Source organism: Mesocricetus auratus, unplaced genomic scaffold (genome assembly GCF_017639785.1).
Source record: "Mesocricetus auratus isolate SY011 unplaced genomic scaffold, BCM_Maur_2.0 Super-Scaffold_100042, whole genome shotgun sequence".
In the NCBI taxonomy this organism is placed as follows: domain Eukaryota; kingdom Metazoa; phylum Chordata; class Mammalia; order Rodentia; family Cricetidae; genus Mesocricetus; species Mesocricetus auratus.
Genome location: NW_024429219.1, coordinates 7070779 through 7091790, shown reverse-complemented (window position 1 = coordinate 7091790; position 21012 = coordinate 7070779). Strand labels below are relative to the sequence as shown.

General features: G+C 39.2%; 1 protein-coding gene across 8 annotated transcripts in view; it reads right to left on the bottom strand.

The window, feature by feature from the left end:
- Kif1b (kinesin family member 1B) overlaps nt 1–21012 on the bottom strand; it is a 129614-nt gene that overhangs the window by 60290 nt on the left and 48312 nt on the right. For 3 of the 8 annotated variants that reach the window (XM_005079304.4, XM_013119984.3, XM_013119980.3), the window contains 10 exons: nt 20827–20969; nt 19600–19641; nt 16451–16662; nt 12224–12303; nt 10501–10576; nt 7587–7666; nt 7023–7129; nt 6156–6239; nt 5337–5517; nt 5135–5207 (listed from right to left, as the gene is read on the bottom strand). In XM_005079304.4, coding sequence (XP_005079361.1) covers nt 5135–5207; nt 5337–5517; nt 6156–6239; nt 7023–7129; nt 7587–7666; nt 10501–10576; nt 12224–12303; nt 16451–16662; nt 19600–19641; nt 20827–20969 — 1078 coding nt within the window. The remainder of the gene's footprint in view (nt 1–5134; nt 5208–5336; nt 5518–6155; nt 6240–7022; nt 7130–7586; nt 7667–10500; nt 10577–12223; nt 12304–16450; nt 16663–19599; nt 19642–20826; nt 20970–21012) is intronic. The other 5 variants (XM_013119983.3, XM_005079305.4, XM_005079306.4 and 2 more) reach the window with 3 other exon arrangements.

Genomic DNA, 21012 nt, shown 5'->3' with positions numbered 1-21012 from the left:
CACGTCCCACACATGCTAACAACATGCAGCCACTTCCCCACATTTGCCTTGGTTATTGCTGTTGCTTCCTCCAGAATCTCTTCCCCAAGAGTGAGCACGGATGCTACACAAAGATGTGGCGAGCAGGCAGATAACAAAGGTTAGTGAAACTGCAGGATGCCAAGTTTTGTTTAGCTTTACTAAAATGAGCAACCCTAGAAAAAAGTTAGATAGAAAGTAGAGAAAGAAGCGAACAGAGATGATGTTAAAAGTGCTAAGAACTCTTATTTGCTGAGCATATAAGGATCCTATCAATCTAATTCCCTTTCCTGTTGGATGGGAGGGTTTTGAAAATGATCTTTCTAGAAGCAGATACTGGGTTTGCCTTTTTTTTTTTTCGCATAGTAAATTAATCCTCTTCATTTGTACATTAAGGTTTGTTACTCTGAGAACAAGAAAGCATTTTAAAAAAGGATAACAGGTTTTTTTTTACACAATAAAACTAATAATAACCTCCCTCTAAAATTCTGAGACGTTACCAGAATAAAAATTAAGTTAGGTAAACAGTCTTTCATTAAACATAATTTAAAAACTCCCAATAGCGTATTTTAAACCTGTTTCTTTGAGAGAAGGCACTTGGCCTTGGACAAGCTAGGCAAGCACTCTACAACTCTAGTATAACAGAGTATTTCAGATACTAGGGTTGCAAGCTTATACCTATAGTCTCAGCACATGGGAGTCTGAGACTGGAGTACTGCTACAAGTTCCATAACAACCTGGACTTAGTATAAGATCACCCCCCAACAAAAAAAAAAACCAACCAACAAAAATTCTACAGACAAATAATTCATGTTTTCTACCTAGAAAACCCATGTGACTTATCCCTTCTTGGGGACTATTATTTTTAGGTGACAATGTTGCCAATAAACAGGAAGAATAGAATATGTATATATATATATATATATAATGGATACACTTGAGCTGTCTTCAGTTATCTGAACTGCAGCCATTATTTCTCTTCAAAAAGCAAAGGAAAAATATTTAAACCTAGGCCTAAAATAGTGAACTGGTTTCACAACACAGTTTCATGTATGTCAGTGTACCATGTGAATGCCTCGTGCCCAACAAAGCCATCTGAACTAAACTAGCTGGCTATGAGACCCTGGATCTACTTGGCTCTAGGTTAGATAGATACATGTCTCCATGCCTGGCTTGTACATTCGTGCTGGAGGAATCCAAACATAAGTCCTCAGGCTTGCATAGCACATATTTCTTTCTTTATACCCCCTCTTGTTCCCTCTTCCCATTTTAAAAAAGCAGAGTGGTGGAAGTTTTAAGTATAGTTTAGTGATACAGTACTTGCCTAACATGGACAAAGCCCTAGGCTCAATCCCCAGCACTGTGAAAGAAAAATGTAGAAGGCTAATGTGTGTGTGTGTGTGTGTGTGTGTGTGTGTGTGTGTGTGTGTGTCTGTGTGTCTGTGTGTCTGTGTGTCTGTGTGTCTGTGTTTTGCAGGTGGGAAGGTTCAAGGTCAGCTAGGCTGGCCAGCCAATGAGCTTCAGCGATAGATCTACCTGTCTCTGCCCACTGTCAATGCTGGGTTGCATGAGTTGCCATGCCTTTAGTTCTGGAATCAGAGCTCAGGTCTTTATGCTTGTGCAGCAGTTCTTTACTAGTGAGCCATCTTCCCAAGCTCAAGACATCAATAGATAAGAGTAAGAAGCATGTCCTGCTTGAGTGTTTCTTTTCCCCTGTATACACACACACACACACACACACACACACACACTCTCTCTCTCTCTCTCTCTCTCTCTCTCTCTCTCTCTCTCTCTCTCTCTCTCTCTCTCTCTCTCAGTTTTATAGAACACAGCTTTCCTTTGGGTCTTCCACAGAACTATCACTTTTTTCTTGGCTGTTTTCTTTTATAATTCCTTAGGGATAAAGTAAGTATTACTGAATTTAGGAAATAACAACTATTCTAATCGTTACTCAAGTGTCAGACTTGAGGAATAAAAAAATATCTTTAAACTCTAAAATCAAACAATAGTCTACATAAATTCAAAAAGTTCAAATCAAGCAGTCATACCTTTCCCTGTCACTAAATGATTCATCCACTTTCATTATGGAACAAGTACGTGGCTGCCTGCTGAAAAGCCTCCAGATGAGTGTGCATACGCAAGTGTGGGAGAGAAGAGAGGGAGAGCGCAGGGTGAAGACACGCAGGTGCACAAGAGCACTAGTGTAAGGGACGCTCTGAAACAGAGACGGGGTGCATGTGGGGAGCTACCGTTACAGGAAATTAGTGGATCCCAATTTTAAAAACCTATGAGATGTATATATACATGCATGTACATGTATATGTGTGTATTTGAAAGCCTGATCATGCCATGGAACATGTGCAGAAGTCACAGAGCCATTGCAGGAATTAATTTTCTCCATCTACCATGTAGGTTCCAGAGATGAAACTCAGCTCAGCAGGTTTGATGGCAAGCACCTTTACCCACTGAGCCATCCTGTGGACTCTCTGAATTCCAATTTTTAATGTTGGCACTATGCTTAAAAATTATAGTACTAAATGTTTGATAATAATCTAAAATAATTTATGAATATTTTAACAAAATAGTGAAAACAGTAATTACTTCATATCCTCTGAATCTTTATAGGGTACATACTGGTTGGCATACAGAATCATAAAAAACACATTTTTCCACCAGTATTGTTACTAGCAAATAACCTCTAGGCTACAAGTGTTAGATATCAGTAGCTCCTCTCAAGGTCAAGAAACTTAACTAGAAGACAGCTAGACTTTTGAATGGAAAGCAACTTCCTTGCTATTAGGGAGTTGTTCTTAATATCCTAGTTTAGCATTAGATACACAAACCAAATGACAACCAGGACCTCACTGCCTGCAGACTATGGATGTCCCCCTAAAAACCAATACAAAGTATATCTTAAAGACAATTTACTACCTCTTTATTAGTATTTCTTTCTCCTTTCCTCCCTGCCTTCCTTTCTTTCCTCAGGATTGAACCCAGAGCCTTTGTATGCTACATAATCCCTGTTCCTCTCAACTACAGCCCCTTGCCGGTTTTGTTTTGTTTTGTTTTGTTTGCTTGTTTTAGATTTGTATCCAGTGTCTTGTTGAACTATGCAAACTACTCATGCTCCTCTTGCCTCAGCCTCATAGTGGTTGGATTTCAGTTATGCGATACCATGCTGGGTTCCACTGGTGGTTTTTATGTCAAGGCATAAAATGCTCATCAACTTTTGGAGATGGAGATCACCAGACAGGGTATCCTTTAATGCCTACTTACTCACAGAGTGCTCCCAAGGGCACTTGCATCATTATCACCTGGGAACTTCTGAGAAACTCATTACTGCAGATCTCACCCCCAGACCTCAATCACTACCTATATTTTAAAAAAGATTTTCAGTGATTGAGAGGCACTGATATAAGTTAGAAGACTCAAGTTTAAGGTTTAGATGCATGATTTGGCAGGTATGTAAGGCCACTATTGAAGCAAATTTTTAAAATGTATGTATGCACAACAACATTGTTTTCAGCCTTAACCTCAACATAAACTAAAGGCAATGTTATATATTTCATTTACATACACATCTACCAGAGTTGTTGCGAGGATCAAGGAAAATGATAAATGTTAAAGTTCTTTGTAAATTACAAAGCAACGTACATTAAAATATGAGACACTGTGGTTAACAAATAGTGCTTAATTATACCTTTCCTCTTGGATGTCTCACAGACCATGAGAAGAATGTTATTAGATTACACTACATAATTAGGATAAAAGACTCTTTCATGTGTCACAAACCTTTCAAGCCCTAACCATTAAAGCCAAAGCCAAGTAAAGTAAGCCACTAGAGATACTCTTCCTGTAACATTGATATTATCTTATTCCAAACACTTAATTTAGTCTTCCAATCTATATTTTGAGGGCTTCATTATAATTTAAAAGAATAAATTAACTGGATTAACCCACTGTCCAGAACCAAGTGCTCTGATAAAGGCTGCTTTTACTTAGCATCTTGACTTTCATAGACCAGAACACAATAGTTCTCCAACAGAACAGAGTGTGGCATAAGGCTGTAACTTACATGTTGTGTTTCATGTTAAGGGAAAAATCCAGGGTCTATCTCCCTGATTTCTCATTAATATACCCTTGCTGTTGTTGTTTTTTAAAGGGTAACTTCCTAAACTTAATCAATTGTATTCAATCTCTCTTTGCAGCCTGGCGGTCCTGAAACTCATTATGTAGACCAGGCTAGGCCATGAACTCAAGAAATCCTCCTACTTCTATCTCTCAGGTGCTGGGATTAAAGACATGCACCACCACATCGAGAACTATGGAATTTCTTACTACCAAAGCTTTGTGGCTGGCTTTAAATATTAAAATCTACTAAGGGCAATTTATTCAAAAGACATTTTTATAAAACCTGGGAAATCAATTATCATCATAAAATCCTAACCATTATAGCTAGGATGGTTAACTGACTTTCCAACTGCTTACCCAAATCCCCTTTCAACCCAGAGTCAGGAGCATCCCTCTCCTGTCTGAGATGAGTGTGCAGACCCTCATTACCCTGTTACCACAAAAGCCACCGAGAACCTTACTGAGAGTTCAGACTCCATGCAGGGGAACAGAAAAGGATTAACACATGCAACTGTGCAGCAACACTTTTAGACACAGTTTAACTTAAAAACAACAACAACAACAAGAAAAAAACAATCTGCCCAGCACAAGAATAATCCCCACGTCAGCCTAAGAGCAGAGAATTAGTACTATCAAGTGGCCAGAAACAAAACCAAGGCAAACTCCCACCAAATTCAATATTCAGTTATTTTCATTCAAAAGACCACCATTGTAACACATTCAAAAAGCACTACCAAAGGGCAAAGGCATCATAAAAGCTCTCATTTCTTCAAAAAGCTTCTGATTGTGACAGAAGATCTAATTTTAAGAAATAAAAAGTATAAAATAGTGCCTTTATAAATGTTTTTCCAGACTAAGATAGGCAGAAGATATATGATAGCTTATTAAGAAAATGACAGCTATGTGTGGCACCAATGAGAGCCTGCTAGGAGGCGTGAGAGCACCTGCCCTTCCCAATAGCTGCAGTTTCAGGATGGATTCCTACCAGTCTCTGCTGCTCCAGAAGGAGATCAGCTTCCTCCTTCTCCTTTTTGTATAGGATCTCCATTTCCTGTAGCCTAAAAGCAAAACAAACAACAGAAACAAAACACTAAGAAAGAGTGAGTTGTGATATCCCCAAGCTGCTGTTGTGAAAGTGGCTACGGGATTCAAAGAACCACACAGGCGGCCTAACACTTGTGGGCTACCTTTTCTCCATCTCCTGCTTCATATCGATCCCTTGTTTTTCCAGAAGCTCTCTCTGAGCGAATGTCCAATCCACAGGCTCCGAGGGTGTCTCAGCAGAGGGAGTCTTCTCCCGCTCAGCTCGTGCTTGTTCAGGGTGATTGAAACGAAAGACGTGGTTTTTGCCCATGATGATACGGTTCCCTACAACAAGACAGAAATAGGGGTAAGAATTCATGTTTTGCAGTGCTGTGAGTCAAATCTGGGGCCATGTATATACTACCAAATATGCTTTACCACTCAGCTACAGCCCCACTTCCAAGGAATCAATTTTTAATGAATAGCATCTAGTTTTTAAAATGTATATCTTGCCAGGCAAGGTGGTGTATGCCTACAATCCTAGAACTCAGGAGGCCAAGGCAAGAGGTTTACAACTTTGAGGCCTTCCCAGGCTACACAGTGAAAACCTATCTCTAAAAAATAAGTATAATTTCATCCTCTTAATATAAGAAGACAGATACTTGGCTGGATGTGATGGCCTCACATTTAACCCCACCACTCAGGAAGCAGGGACAGGAAGATCTCTATGAGGTTGACATGGTCTACACAGTGAATTCCAATCCAACCATAGCTACTTAGTGATACCCCATCTCAACAACAACAAAAACAAACCAAACATCAAGCAAGCAACAACAAAAGCAAGATTAAAAAGACTACTCTGTAGTTTTACAAAAACATGTATTCTAAGATAACTTCAGCTTTTAAGTAAAGAGCCCAAGTCTGAGTTGCTCATACAAGCCATATGTACATTGCTGAAGACTTCAGAACTCTTCTCAGCCTACCTGAGCGCAGCTGAACAGGATGGGACACCCTCTTGCCATTCACATATGTTTCTGAGCGCTCACAGGGCTCTAAAGTCACAATCACTAGGAAGGATACAAACTGATGTTATTGTCATAAACTAGTGCAATCAAACAATGAAAAGTGGTTCACTAACAGGGCTCCTGGTAACTAGAATAGATCCTTGCCACCAACCAAGAGTCTGAAGGGTCTATAGGGAAGTTTTTGTTTGTTTGTGTGGGTTTTTGCTTGTTTTAAGATACCAGAACTAATTTCAGTATAGGAAGCTATTGGGAGCTATGGTTGTGATAAAAACATTTACCTAAATTTCACAAGCCTCAAAAACAGATATAAATATCAATTCTAATAAAATACTATGCAGCGTATATTTGTATTTGACATATAAACAGAAGCTAACATTTGGCTGAGAAAAAAACTAGTGCCTTGCATGAAAGCCCTATTACACAGCCAGGTTGTGGTGGGAACTCACACAAAATTGACTTTTCTTCCCCTCAAGATAAAAATGTTCTACTGGGCCAATATTAAGGATTTTTCAATTCTTCCATCAACTAGAATAGCTACTTTTCTTTTACTTTTCTATTAAATAGTTAACATTCAAGACCAAACCTGATTGCCTACATCCTGCTCAGTTCTTGGCAGTAACAAAAGGGCTACTTTTGTTCATGCTATTTTCATGTTAAGTAGCTATGGCTGTCCTTGCATTTATAAACATCTCAGGTTTCTCCACTTTTTTCAATATTTTATTGACAAACAAATTCTACTAACAGAGATAAGGAATCCCAAGTCTTAAGGATTTCAATACTCCCGAGGAAAAAGTTGCTTGAGAACTTAAGACACAAAGCTCCCACCTTCCCCAGTGTTGTTTCTCTCACTCCGGAAGACACAATGCTCTTCTTTAATGTGGGCCCCACTCAGCACTATGTCCTGGCGCCGCTCAGCATCTGCTTGGCCAACCCTGAACACAAGGGAAAGTGTTTCCCAGGGAAATTCAGACACAGAAAAGCACTTATAAACAATGAACTGCTTTCTCCCAAAGACTATCCTTTGATATATAGAAAAATACACTGCTTTTTTTCTATCAGATGCTTTCAACTACAAATTCTATTCTCAAGTATATGAACCGCCTTACATGATCAACACTGATGTAATTTACACACCATAAGAAAACAAGGCAAATCAAGTTCTCTAATGAACTCATCTGTGTTGTTTTAGGGTAACTTATTTACGTTCTTCTAGAAGAAACCATTAGCTAACTGGTTCCACATACAACTGGGAAGAGGAGAGACGGTCATTTATAATCATTCCAGAATGGAAAAATAGCAAATTATTATAATTTTCGGACAATTACCTTTAGTTATCAATTATCTAGAACAAAATATTAAATGGATGACTCAAATTAGAAGCAAATATACCTTGTAATCCCATCTTTGATATAATAAAGCAGACACTCCGACATCAGTGGATCTTCATTGAGGTTAACAAGATGTGGAGTCTGAAAAAGGTTACAGATTATCAGTTTGGGGTTAGAAACATAAGAGAGTTGTAGCAACAGGGTTTTACCAGAAGCTTAAAAGCATCTCAGATTCCCCAGAGTACATGAAGGGAAAGGATCAATAAAAGCCTTAGCTGTGACTCTGCAATTAATACAAGAAGCATGCTCTATAGGCCTCTTCAAATTGGACTAATACACACTGCTTAAGAACATGAGTCCTGCTGGGCATGGTGGCACACACCTTTAGTGCTAGTACTCTGGAGGAAGAGACAGGTGAATTCTCAAGGCCAGCCTGATTTACACAGGCCACTCAGGACTACACAGTGAGACCCTGTTTCAAAAAGTAAAATAACAACAACGGGGCTGGAGACGTAGTAGCTCAGTAGGTAAGACAACTGTCTGTTCTTCCCGAGGACTCAGGTTGGATCCCAAGTGCCGACTTGGGTGCTCACAAGCACTTGCAACACCTGGTGAGTGGATGTGACAATCTCTTCTGGCCAATGGACACCAAGGAGGCCCACTCATAACTTACAGACAAAACAGACACATTAAAAAAAAAAACAAACCCATGAACTCTGAAATTAAGAAAACCCACTTTTCTTTTTTAAGTCAAGTGTGTGTGTGTCTGAGAGAGAATATAAATTAATATGTGTGGGGCCATTAAGAGTGCATTGAATCCTCTAAGGCAATGCTTCTCAGTCTTCCTAATGCTGTGACCTTTAATACAGTGCCTCAGGTTGTGATGAGCCCCAACCATAACATTATTTTCATAACTATAATTTTGCTACTATTATGAATCATAATGCAAACATCTGTTTTCCAATGGTCTTAGGTGTCCCCTGTGAAAGGGTCATGGGTAGAGATGGTAAGCACCACTGCCTCGTTACACGCAGTTGTGAGCTGCCCAGCATGTGTGCAGGAGTCTCAGGTGCATTTAGTCACTGAACTATCTACCTCTAACACCAAGCTGTTTGTTTTAACAAACATTTGTTTTGTATGTGTGTATATATGTGTGTGAATGCAGACGTGCCACAAAAGGCATATGGGATCCAAGACAACTTGAGGAAGGTGGCTCTCTCCTTCTACCTTGTATGCTCTGGAGTTCAATCTCAGCTTGTCTGGCTTAGTGGCAAGCACCTTTACTTGATATGTCCAAGGCTCAGATTCTCATAAGGCTAAAACATTGTGAACACAAAGGAAAAATGAAAAAAAGACCAATTCTTGGATAAGTTCAATACAATTTTTGTAAATACCCAGATTAAAAGTCTTAAAACAGCTGGGTGGTAGTAGTGGACTCCTTTTGCAAGACAGGGTTTCTCTGTGTAGACCTGGCTGTCCTGGAACTCACTCTGTAAACCAGGTTAGTCTCTAATCACAGATCCTCCTGCCTCTGCCTTTTAAGTGCTGGCAAGTGCTAGGACTAAAGGTGTGAGTCACCACACCTGCTTAATTTTTTAGTTTAAAGATTTTCATGTGTGTGTGTGCGTGTGTGAGAAAATGAGCAATGTATGTTTGGGGACCCACAAGGTCAGAAGAGAGCTTTGGATCCCTTAGAGCTGGGTGACAGGCAGTTTTTTGCGTGCCAACTTGGATGCCAGGAATCAAAGTTGGATCCTCTGGAAAAACGGCAAGTGCTCTTAACTGCTGGGCCATCTCTGCAGCCCCTTTCTTCTTGTGTGTGACACAGGTTGGTTTTGAATTTATTATAAAGTAGACAGATGCTGGACTCTGTCTGAGCTTCCTGTATTTACCTCCCAAGTGCTGTGAGTGTAGTTGTGTGCCACTATACCCAGCTAAATCAATGTTTTCTGTTGGAAAATATTGGAATTTGTAAGACAGTTTTGTGACTATGATTTTTTTAAAAAAGTAAGCAAAAGAATTCTCACAAAAATCGTAAGAACACTGGTTCACATCAAGCAAAAGTGTCAATTTAAATCTCTTTGACCTTGAATTTTAACCTAGAACAGAATCTATGCATGTAGATACTTGTTAACAACACAGTAGTAGGACATTGAACCTGGAGCCACACACACACACACACACGGTAGGGTACCACACAAATATACCCAGAACCTCGAAAGAAGTTATCAGTGCTGACACGTGCTTGGTACATCAATACATGTACTACTCATGTCAAGAGAAATAAGCACAGAAAACAATTGTTTAATAAGGTATTCTACTATCCAACAGTAAGAATCAACTCAAGTAAAAAAGAACACACAAGACATGTTACCAGTCTAATCTACAACTGTGGTTACAGAAGAAGGCTTGCTGAAAAGGGAGCAGAGACATGCAGAGAGTAAGGACTGGAGCTGCTTTACTAAAGAAATGGTTATAATAGAAATCATGGAACAGTGCTGTCGTTCACAAATCTCAACAGCTGAAAATGTTTCCCAGAAGTTACAGAGCAGAGCTGATGACTACTGCCTCCAACTCGTAAGCACTGGGATTATAGACAGGTGGCCCCTTCCCAAACAGTATGGTACTAGAGACCAAGCCCAGGGCTAATTGCGAGCTAGGCAAGCCCTTGACATTAAAAAGGAGCATAAGTAAAGCAACGGGAGCTAGAGCTAGGTAAGAAAGATAAGAGGAAGGACTAAAAGATGCTTAAATATACTCAAGGCTAAAAGGTTCAGACTCACTGCCCTGAGTTTTATCTTTTGTAAACACTATAATCATTTTACAACTAGGTTGTCCCTTGTATTGTAAGATGAAAGCAGAAATGTCTGGTTAAGCTAAGGATCTAGATAAAAACGACTATATCGGAAAGACATGAAGAATCTTACAAAGACAAACTGCTGTTTTTGCTTGAGTTTTACAACATGGTTACCTACCTTTTTGGGTGAGAAAACGCCAAGTGTTCCCCCATCTTCCCGTATAGCAACTCCCATCTCAGCCAATAAGGCTTCTCTAGAAAAAAACAAAGCAAAAACAAAAAATCCCCAAGTAAATCAGAGTAACAATACCAAAACATCAATTAAGTTACTCTGAAAAGAGCTAACAAAGCAGGCAAAGCAAAAGCGGTACCTAAAGCTGGCAAGGAGATGTAGAATGATATGCTTATCACCAATGAGAATTTTTGTTTGTTTGTTTGTTTGTTTGTTTCGAGACAGGGTTTCTCTGTATTGTTTTGGAGGCTGTCCTGGAACTCGCTTTGTAGACCAGGCTGACCTCGAACTCACAGAGATCCTCCTGCCTCTGCCTCCCAAGTGCTGGGATTAAAGGCGTGAACCACCAACGCCTGGCTTACCAATGAGAATTTTTTAAATTTATTTATTTCATGTGCATTGATGTTTCCAATGTTCAAAATAAGTCAAAGAATATGCCCATGCTAAAAGTTCTGTTCCTCCAGGTAAGAATTTTGAAAGGTTATATTCCTTAAATCTGTGCATTCTGCTTGAAAAAAAAAAACTATTTCCCCAGAATCTAAGAAAGCAATCAAAGTAACTTGGGGGTTTTAAAACTAGTGAAGCCACAGATAATACAGGGGGTGAGTGGGAGGGCAGGGGCTTGGGTATATGACATATAGTCTGCAAATGTGATTTTTCTCAAATGTTATGTTCCCACCCCAGCGCCCATTTTGTTACCATAATTGTAGGAAGGTTTTGGTTTTCTGTATTTTTTTTGTTTGTTTTGGTTTGGTTTGGTTTTGTTTGTTTTGGGGTGTGTGTGCCTAATGATGTAGAGGAACTTTGTGGACTTGATCCTCTTCTTCAATCTTTAAATGGGGATCAGGAATCAAACTCAGGCGATCAGGCTTGAGAAGAAAGTGCCTTTACATGCTGAGACATCTTGACTGCCCCAGTAACTCTAGTTTAGAGAAACCTAATGTAAGTAAGAAAATTCTTTGTTACATTTATTGACAGTACATCAGAGCTCATTTCTCCCTCATTTTCATAAAGGGGGAAGATAGGAACTGACTTCTTAAAAAAAAAAAAAAGCAAGTGTGCCTTTATTCCAACAGTATAGACAGAACAAGAATTTTCGAAGTTTGCAACCTGAACTATACCTTTTACCTAAATAGTTCTAGACAAAGTAACTCTGTCTAAAAGACAGAGTAAGAACAGCTCTGTATATGGACCTTTTGCCAAGTCAACTTTTTACAAATGAAAATCTCCTTTACTTAGTATGATTTTTCTCAGTCGCAAGCAACATTCAAGTGTGGAAACTATTAAGCACATGCCTTGTTAATGCTGTATCCTTTTAATACAGTTTCTCATGTTGTGGCGACCCCCAACCATAAAATTATTTTTGTTGCTACTTCCTATCTGTAATTTTGCTTCTGCTATGAATTGGAATGCAAACATCTGATATGCAAACCCTGTGAAGGGATCATGAACCACAGGCTGAGAACTACTGCCTTAGAGAGTCTTTGAATGTGCAGGTTTCACTTCAAAGTGTAAGTGTGATTGGTACAATCTTGCCCATAGATTTATTTGTGTTGTGTTTTAGGCAGAAAGAGAGCTCTTTGTTTTTAAATCTATTTCATCTTTTATTACAAAAGTAACTCTAACTTCCCAGAAAACTTGGAATCACCCTAGATTTTTATCTCCTGACCTTTCCATTCTGATGGCCTCTGTTTTACGAAGTTTCTCTTCCCAGGTTTCGTTCAGCTCAGCAATGATCTTCTCTGACTCCTACAGAAGGACACACAGGTTGAAGTGAAGAGTCATAATTTAATGCCATACTCAGCAAGGAAGGCATAAAACACATAGTGCCCTCTGAAGACAAAGGAAGAAAACAAGCAATGAGTTCTTCTTCTTTTTATAAGGTAAGAATCATAAACGTTAAATCTAAAACTAAGTAAACCTCAGACACACAAATCTTCCAACTCCTAATAAAAATGTGCAAACAGTGAATCTATGTGTGCACAGACAGAGGAAAGGTAATACTAACATTAAAAAATACAAGGCATTTTCTTCTTTTTTAATCATGGCTTCAAGTTATAATATTTATGATGTTTAAAAATTATTGTTTTACAAAAACTTCAAGGACAGCCTAAGGAAAATGTTGAGTGGCACACTAGCAACCCTTTAGTGCTAGCAAAGACTAACCATGTATTACAAAATCATTCCACAGACGAGAAAACTCAAGACCAAAAAACTATATCATTAACCTAAGCCCACACTTCTCCTTGAGCTGGGTTGAAAATTGGGTTTCCTCACTTCCTTTACATTTATTCATTCATTTTTTTTTGAGACATGAGACCCTTTGAGATAGAGTCTCATTTAGCCATCCCTGGCCTCAAACTCACTATGTAGCCAAGTTTGATGCTGAATTCATGGTCCTCCTGGTTCAACCTTCCAGGTGCTTAGACTGTAGTATGTGCCACCATGTCCACCTTTTATTTCTTTTTGATGATTCAATAAGAAGGCAGAAAACTTGATAGGGCAATCAGACATCACACATCACACACACACACACACACACACACTACAGTTTAGGTTTTAACATTCAGAAGGTTGAATATTCCTTGAAGCCGTCAGACAGCTAAGGGTTTACTGTACTGGGCAGCACACTTCCTGAATGAGCTCAAGTGTGAGTCCTCAGACCGCTTAGCACAGCAGCTGCCTTGCCTGCTCCTGTGATGCATGTGCATGGGTATTTATAGGCTAAGGCTGGGCAACAGCACTCACAGTACTGACTCTGACGCCAGTCTATAAACACCAGAGCCAGTGGCCATGCCACATACTTAAAACTTAACTGAGTAAAAACACCAAATCATACACACAGGAATTCAGCTCCATTCAAGTTGTAACTTTAAAGAAAAATTACATTCCACTATCTTTTTCTCCAGAGAGGCTTATAGAGGAATGGAGATATTAACATTGTATCTGGAAATAGGCTAGTCAATGGAGGAAAAAGTAGCAGCAGTGATGAAGACTACTCTATAGTTAAAGATACAGAGAAGCAAAGGCAAATAACCATTAGAAAGATGAATTAGCCTCCACTGTTGCTGTTTTCCACTGCAGTATTTTTCTCTTGTAGTGTCATGCCTTAGGAATGCAGCTCCTAAGACATTCTCAAGCGTTTGTATTGTACAACTGCTGTCCCACACTCTGGACTAAAGATGTTCTGTGACTGCATTGTTAAAATGCAGGTCTGTTCAAAAGCAATTCTCACCATTCACAAAATAAGAGCAGAACTAAGGCTCTTACGCTTCAGTGAACTACCGCATGACACTGAACAAAGTTGTAAAGAAGCCATTTTGAACTCTAGAATACAGCTAGGGAAAGAAATGTTTTACTTATGTTGTTTCAGGAAAAATTGAGAGTGCGATTTATTTTGTGATTAACGAAATACAGCTTTGTTTTCATGAGATTAAGCAGCTGAGGGGAGTTCCTTGAATAATGACGGCATTATTCCCTAGAAGTCATTTGGAAGACATTTGGTGATCTAATTCTTAAAAACAAAAAAACTAGTTATTGTCTTAACTCCTAACATGTGGCATTATTTTCAGTTGGTTCCAGCTGGCAATCAAAAAGAAATCTCTCCTTTACACTAGAGAAAAAAAGGTACTCATTTGTGCAGGAAGGCACAATATAATAACAGTTAGGATTCAAAGTCCTCAAGTGGACATTTGATATAAAACAATAAAAAGGAAGTTTCACTTTTCCCAACTGCCACAGTCCTGCTGGCAACAAGACCACTGACCCCTACTTATGAGAAAATTTGTTAATGAACACACTTTGCCACACACAGCATCAATGAAGTCCATAGGAAAGCTTCCAAGTCAATTTTACAACAGCAGAGATCATCCTGTACCTTGCAACCCTGAAAGGTTTCTCCTTTCTCTCCTGTTGCCAGGCATTTTAGGACTTCACTTACTCTCTGAATCAAGGCACAAAAGCACTGGTTTTATTTCTGTAGTCACCTTTTTGAAGAAAGTAAAGTGCCAAGAGAAAGGATGGGATGATAAGAAAGAAAACTGAAGCCTACTTTATATGAAATGTTACAGCTTGACCTGAAAACTAAGATGAAAGCATATAACCCTGATTCACTTTCAGTACTGGCGATGTACAACAAGCCAGTCTGCCTTTTCCCGACAAGGTTTCTCTGTGCAGCCCTGACTGTCCTGGAACTCACTCTGTAGACCAGGCTGGCCTCAAACTCAAGAGATCCACCTGCCTCTGCCTCCTGAGTACACCACCACTGCCCAGCCCTTTCTTAACCTTTACCTATCAGAGTACCACTGTTCTCAACTGTCTTTGAATGGGCAGCAATTGGGAATGGGGGACACTGAGTGATGGTGAAAAGGATCCCTGACTGTAACTTGGTAGCACGGCTGTAACTTCCCATATTCTAAGTGAGTTCCCCCTGCCTGGGTACTCTTCAACACAAAGGCCAAAAGGTAGAGCGAAACAATATTCCTGGATGTAGAAAGAGAAAACATGATGTGGTCTGATGGCTGGCAGGAATGCTGGCAGGTGTTCTCACCACCACAGGTGACACCTGTCTGCTCTCGCTGTAGTCCCTGAAGAGAAGAGGACAAGCACTGCTCCTGACTTTCACATTTACAGAGACAAGACAGACGTGGATACAGCCAGCAACAGGCTGAAAGAACCCTCCATCCACAGAGTTGGGATGGAGAATGGATTTCAAATCAGATACATGTCTGACTGTGTCTGTGAGAGTACTGCCAGAGAAGTTGAGCCGAGAGAGAAAACCCACCATGAATGTGGCAGCCCTATCCTATAAACTGGGATCCCAGACTGAAACAGAGAGAGGGAAGGAGAAAGCCAGCCAAGTCCTGGTATTATCTGTCCTCTGTTTCCTGATCTACAAAGATGTGAGCAAGCAGTTTTTCTGTAGACTTCTCTGTAGACTAACCTCAAGGCACAACATGAAATAAGTTGCTTCTTCTCTGGTATTTGCTTCCAACAAATAACCAATGAAGTGGGCAATCTGCATAGCCCAGGGACTCCCTGGTGCCCCAGGTGGGAGGAGAAAGCCTGTTTCTCCTGTAACTAAGGGTTGTGTGAGGACTTCTAGAAGGTATAATTTCATGTGCCCTAATAAACCCGATATCACCATTCAAATGTTCAAACTTCCAGTTAATTGTATACTAATTTTACTAACAGAAGAATGGCTCTATAGAGAATTCTATCTTCAATGAAACCAGAATTTCCAACTAGTTATTTCATTTAAAATGAAGTTATTACTACTTTAAGAAGGGTTTCATACCACCTAGGCTGGTCTCAAACTTACTATGTAGCCAGGATGACCTTGAACACCTTATCCTCCTTTCTCCATCTCCTGAACGCTGGGTCAACAGGCTCATGTCAACAGCTCAGTCACCATGTCTGACTTTAAAATTAAATTTCTAACAAGCAACTTCACTATGACTTATAAGTTACCCCCAGATTATTGTATGTCTCTACTCATCAGCTATTTTGTATGGCTAACTTATGATCTTTCCATCTCTGGTCAAGTCAAACACAAACATTCTAATAAAAAGAAATTAATTTAGCCATGCAGTGGTGGCGCACACCTTTAATCCAAGCACTCAGGAGGCAGAGGCAGTTGGATTTCTCTTAGTTCAAGGTCAGCTTGGTCTACAGAGAGAGTTCCAGGACAGCCAGGGCTCTTACACAGAGAAACCCTGTATTGAAACCCAAAATAAAACAAAAAAAGAAATTAACTTAAAAACGCAATTTCATTTTCAGGGTACCTCTAACTGTTAGCATCTCCATGTGCTAAGCCAACATTTCTTCGATGTTCATTCAATCCTAGTTCTGCCCTCTGGAAGATATAAAGTGCTTTGCATTCAATCTTCAGACTCACCTTTAGACGTTCAATGGCTTCCTCCCCTCCAGGTGTAGACATGATCCTCTCTTGAATACTGGTCACAGATGTTAAGCCCACCTGACTATTAAGTGAGCATGAAGATGGAGATGAAGTAAGGGACCCCATGGATGCTGTGGAAAAATTGCCAGGGCGTTGATTCTCAGAGGCTAGCAAGTACCTATGCTTATTGTTCTGAAAGTCTTTCAGATCTGGGAGACAGAAAGAAGGGAAGGTAGAAAAAGAGAAGGCGAGAAGCAGAGGAGGGAAAAAGACAGGAAGGAACACCAGTGTGAGAAAGGACAGCATCAAAGCGCCAAGACTAACACACTGTAACACAAAGACAAGCTCTGAAACTGTACTAGATGGCAGTTCTAAAACATGTCACTCTGTGATATTTGAACCTAAGCAGTCAGCCACTTCTGAATTTGGAAAGGAGAAGTTTCCAATGTGGGAGGGTATAAACAGAACTTCAAAGATGTTCTTCCTAAACATGTAAGCTATACTCCTTAAATTCTTCCTGCTAGTCTAAGTATTCAATAGCTACAGTTTTAGTATATTTTTCAAACTCCAGCAGTCTTTAACAGAAAGGGAAAACAGCAATTAATATCATGTATTGGCCTAGCTCAGTGTTTAGTTGGATTCAGACAAAAATTTAAGAAATGTTAGTTTGCAACTCTTGAGCATTTAGTAGTCTGTGCATAGCAGCATTTTAATATGCCAAAAATATAATCTAAATTTTAAAAAATAATCATAGAAATGAAAATAATTTTGAGGAAATATGGTATTAACTTTGTTGTTGTTCCAACAGGAAAAAACAATTAGTGAATTAACAAGTTCTAGTATATTTTCCATTTATGAATCACAGCAAACAAAAATTAAAAACCATTTGATAATTTAAGTAACCCTTCTATGTCTCGCAGAACAATCAATAAGCCACTGATAAATCTCCTTTCTAATATGATAACCAAGTTTACATGTTTACACTAAGGTCTAGAATACAACTGAAAATAATCTTAAACTTGGTCCTGGTAAAAAGTCCACCAATAACAAAACTCAAATGATTTGCCTTTCGGTAATTTCATTCATTAGTTATCCTTCTCAAATGAACAACAAAGAAACCGCTGTTATTGGTACAATCCTTTTTGTTTTGTTTGTCTGAAGATTGGGTCTCATGCAGTTCGGTCTAACTTCATACTTGCTATATGGCCAAGAATAATCTCCAACTCTCTGGCCTCCCACTCTGAGTGCTGATTCTCCTGGGATTACAGGTGGGTGCCAACATCCATTTACATTTCTATGTTAAAATCAGCACACTAAAAGTTTTCTTTATTACACTTATTTGTTTTGCTTATGTTCCTGTGTGGTCAGAGGACAATTTGTGAGAGTCAGTTCTCTCCTTCCGCAACATGGTAGCGGGGATCTAAATCAGGTACTCAGGCTTAGAAGCAAGCACTTTTATACACTGAGTCATCTTGTTGACCCTCATTTTTCAATCTGAGAATCTACATTACTTGAATTCATATCAAAACTAGATTTTCCTTAAAGGATATGAGGCAACAGAAGCAGTTAGGAAAAATAGTCACTCTTTGGGTTTACTAATATTTACTGTTTAATGAAAGCCAGTTCTTGAAGCCCCTTAAAGGCTGTAGTAGTTGCTTCAAGACAGTTTGAAAACTACCATCTGCAAATATAGAACATAGGGATACAAGCAAAGAGGCATGTTTTAAAAGGCAAACAGGAACTGGAGCAAAAATCATCTGTCAGGTGATGGCAGCAAGGTGGGAAAGAGGGATAGATGGAGATTAGAAGGCCCTGTGAACACATGCAAGTCCTAAAATGAATTAAAATAAGTAGATCTGAAGGGAAACTGAAGAGTAGCCAAGGCAGCTCTCCTTTGTGGATATAAGATTAGATCTTAGTCATGCATGGTTTTCAGGAAATGCCACAGCTGCTCAGAGAAGAGATAGGCAACAAGCCAGCGGCAGCACCTTGAACATAAAAGCAAGACCGAGAAGGCATCCTCTCCACACCAATACCCTTCAGCTTTGGAGATCTCAGACAGAGCGTTCCAGGCCAAGAGCCACATATGTGTTTGGGCATGCCAGACCTCTGGGCTTAAGTCAGCACAGTAACTGTACTACATTTGGGTTCTCCTATGTATTCCCTTGTCTGAAATGGCTTCTTACAGATAAACAGATCAACAGAATCTAATAATCCCCACACTGAGAGTTGACACATCTTGATGAATTATATTAAAAGCACAGGCAGCTATTTCCTTGCCAACTTAACATTTGTATTAATATGGTTTGTGATCTTTCATAGTATGTAGTCTTCATTTAAGTCACATACTTTAGACATCTTTTTAAAACTTTAACTTGTAATTTATGAAAAGAGGAAAAATGTCTATCTAATGATCAAGGAGGATGAGGCCCAAGATATGCAGAAACGAATGAAGTATAGGCACAGGTAAGTGCTAGCCCAACAAGCACAGGGCTCTTTAATTACAGACAGCTGGACTAACTGGAAACGATTTTTGTAATTATGCAAAGACTCACATTTACAATGCTAATTAAAAAGGAATTTTTCTATTAAATAATCCGTTCATAAGAGGAAACAACTCAAGAGGGAAAAGGCAGTGTTGGCACAGTAATGATTGAAAGCAAGAGCCTGAATTAAACTGCCTGACCTAACCACGAGAAGCCACGGAACCTCAGAAAAGGAACCACTCCTGGCTTTAGCAAAATGGGCATAAAGTGATTTTACCAATAACAGGAATAAGAGATAATATATTATGGTGCCTAGAACAGGGCAGGTATATTATAAACATTCAATAAATGTGAGCTGCTATCATCACTAGCCTTATCAACTGTGATTTTGAATTTGATTTAATTATATGGACAGAAACTGAAGACTGAATGGAAGACTCAAATTCCTATACCTCTCAACTTCAGTCAAGGCATAAACTAAAACTCACTGTTATTTCTAAATGGAGAAGGGTAAAAACAAGAGAATTTGACTTTACATCACACTCTGTCTGGGATTTCCCTGTTAGGACTGCTGGCATGCAAAGCTCATTGTAAGGCTGACCCAGCAAAGGCCAATCAGCACGTCAGCGTACAGGAAATAACCAATACATGTATACACACATTTGCCTCCACTTCCAGAGTAATCATCGATCAATGGGTCAACTAAAGATAAGCAAGAGGGAAAATACAAGAAGGGTCAAAGTTCAGATTTAGTAGTGACGTAGAGTGGGATTTGGCATTTGGGAAGCTAAAAAAATGAAAATTCAGTAATATATATTATCATTTCACAAATTCTATTAATTAAAATCCAGACTCTAATCAATAAGCAGTAAGTTGGAGGTTTGAAACCTGCTAGTATTCCAAAGTATTATATTTTACATTACAAATAAAAATATGCTTTACTAAATAAACCCATATTCTATCTGAAGACTATTTTATGGCAAGAACTTTTTTTTTAAGTGCTGAGGTTAAAACCAGAGCCTTACACATGCTAGGTAATAATGGTCAACCAGAACTTAGAAAAAGTTGAACTACACGCTATACAGAGAGATTACTAAGATTTTAAAAGCACGCTGTACAACAGTACTTCCTGGAAGTCTAGTTCTTGAACTTGACAAGAATTAGACGTTTCCTCTTCACTTTTCCATAGAGAACAAGAGTTATTCAAAAGTAAATCTCATCTGAAAGTAGACTGGAATGGTGAATTCTTTTTTTGTTTTGGTTTGTTTGTTTGTTTGTTACTCAAGACAGGTTTTCTCTGTGTTGTTTTGTAGGCTGTCCTGGAATCCGCTCTGTAGACCAGGCTGGTCTCGAACTCACAGAAATCCACCTGCCTCTGCCTCCCAAGTGCTGGGATTAAAGGCGTGCGCCACCAACACCCAGCAGAATGGTGAATTCTTACACATGCATTATTACTACTGCACTAAACCAGGAAACAAGAGCTTCCAAGTAATATTTTTATTAAGTAGTTAATCTTTTTTCAGAGTAAATTTAACATTAAAAAGTCTGGGATTTGGGGGCACATTCTACATAAAGAAAATTTGAGATTATTTCATTTCACTGGCATTTTTAAGAAAAGAAGCTTGTAAAAACCATTTTTACTACCATTTAGTTTCATCAAATCTCTAAAATCTAAGCTTATTTTATTTACTTATTTATTCGAGGTAGGGTCTCACTGTGCAGTTCTGGCTGGCCTACAATTCAGCAGATAGACCTGGCTGACCTTGAACTCACAGAGATCAGCCTGCCTCTGCCTCCTGAGTGCACACTACACCCAGCCCTAAGCTTGTTTTAAGTATAAGAATCTGGAGAGGAAAGTAAGAGTCTGTATGACCCTTATTCACTTACTATCAATAATATCTCCCAGCCCCTGAGCACGAAGAAGATCCTTCAGTCTGGTCACTTCCTCCTTCAGCTCCCGAACCAGCTTGGCATTAGGGTCCTCGTTGATAACAGCATTGCATTTAATTTGCTTTGCACGATCTGCATATCTAGATACAGAAAGAAAATGCATCTGTGTCATTTCTCAGAGGC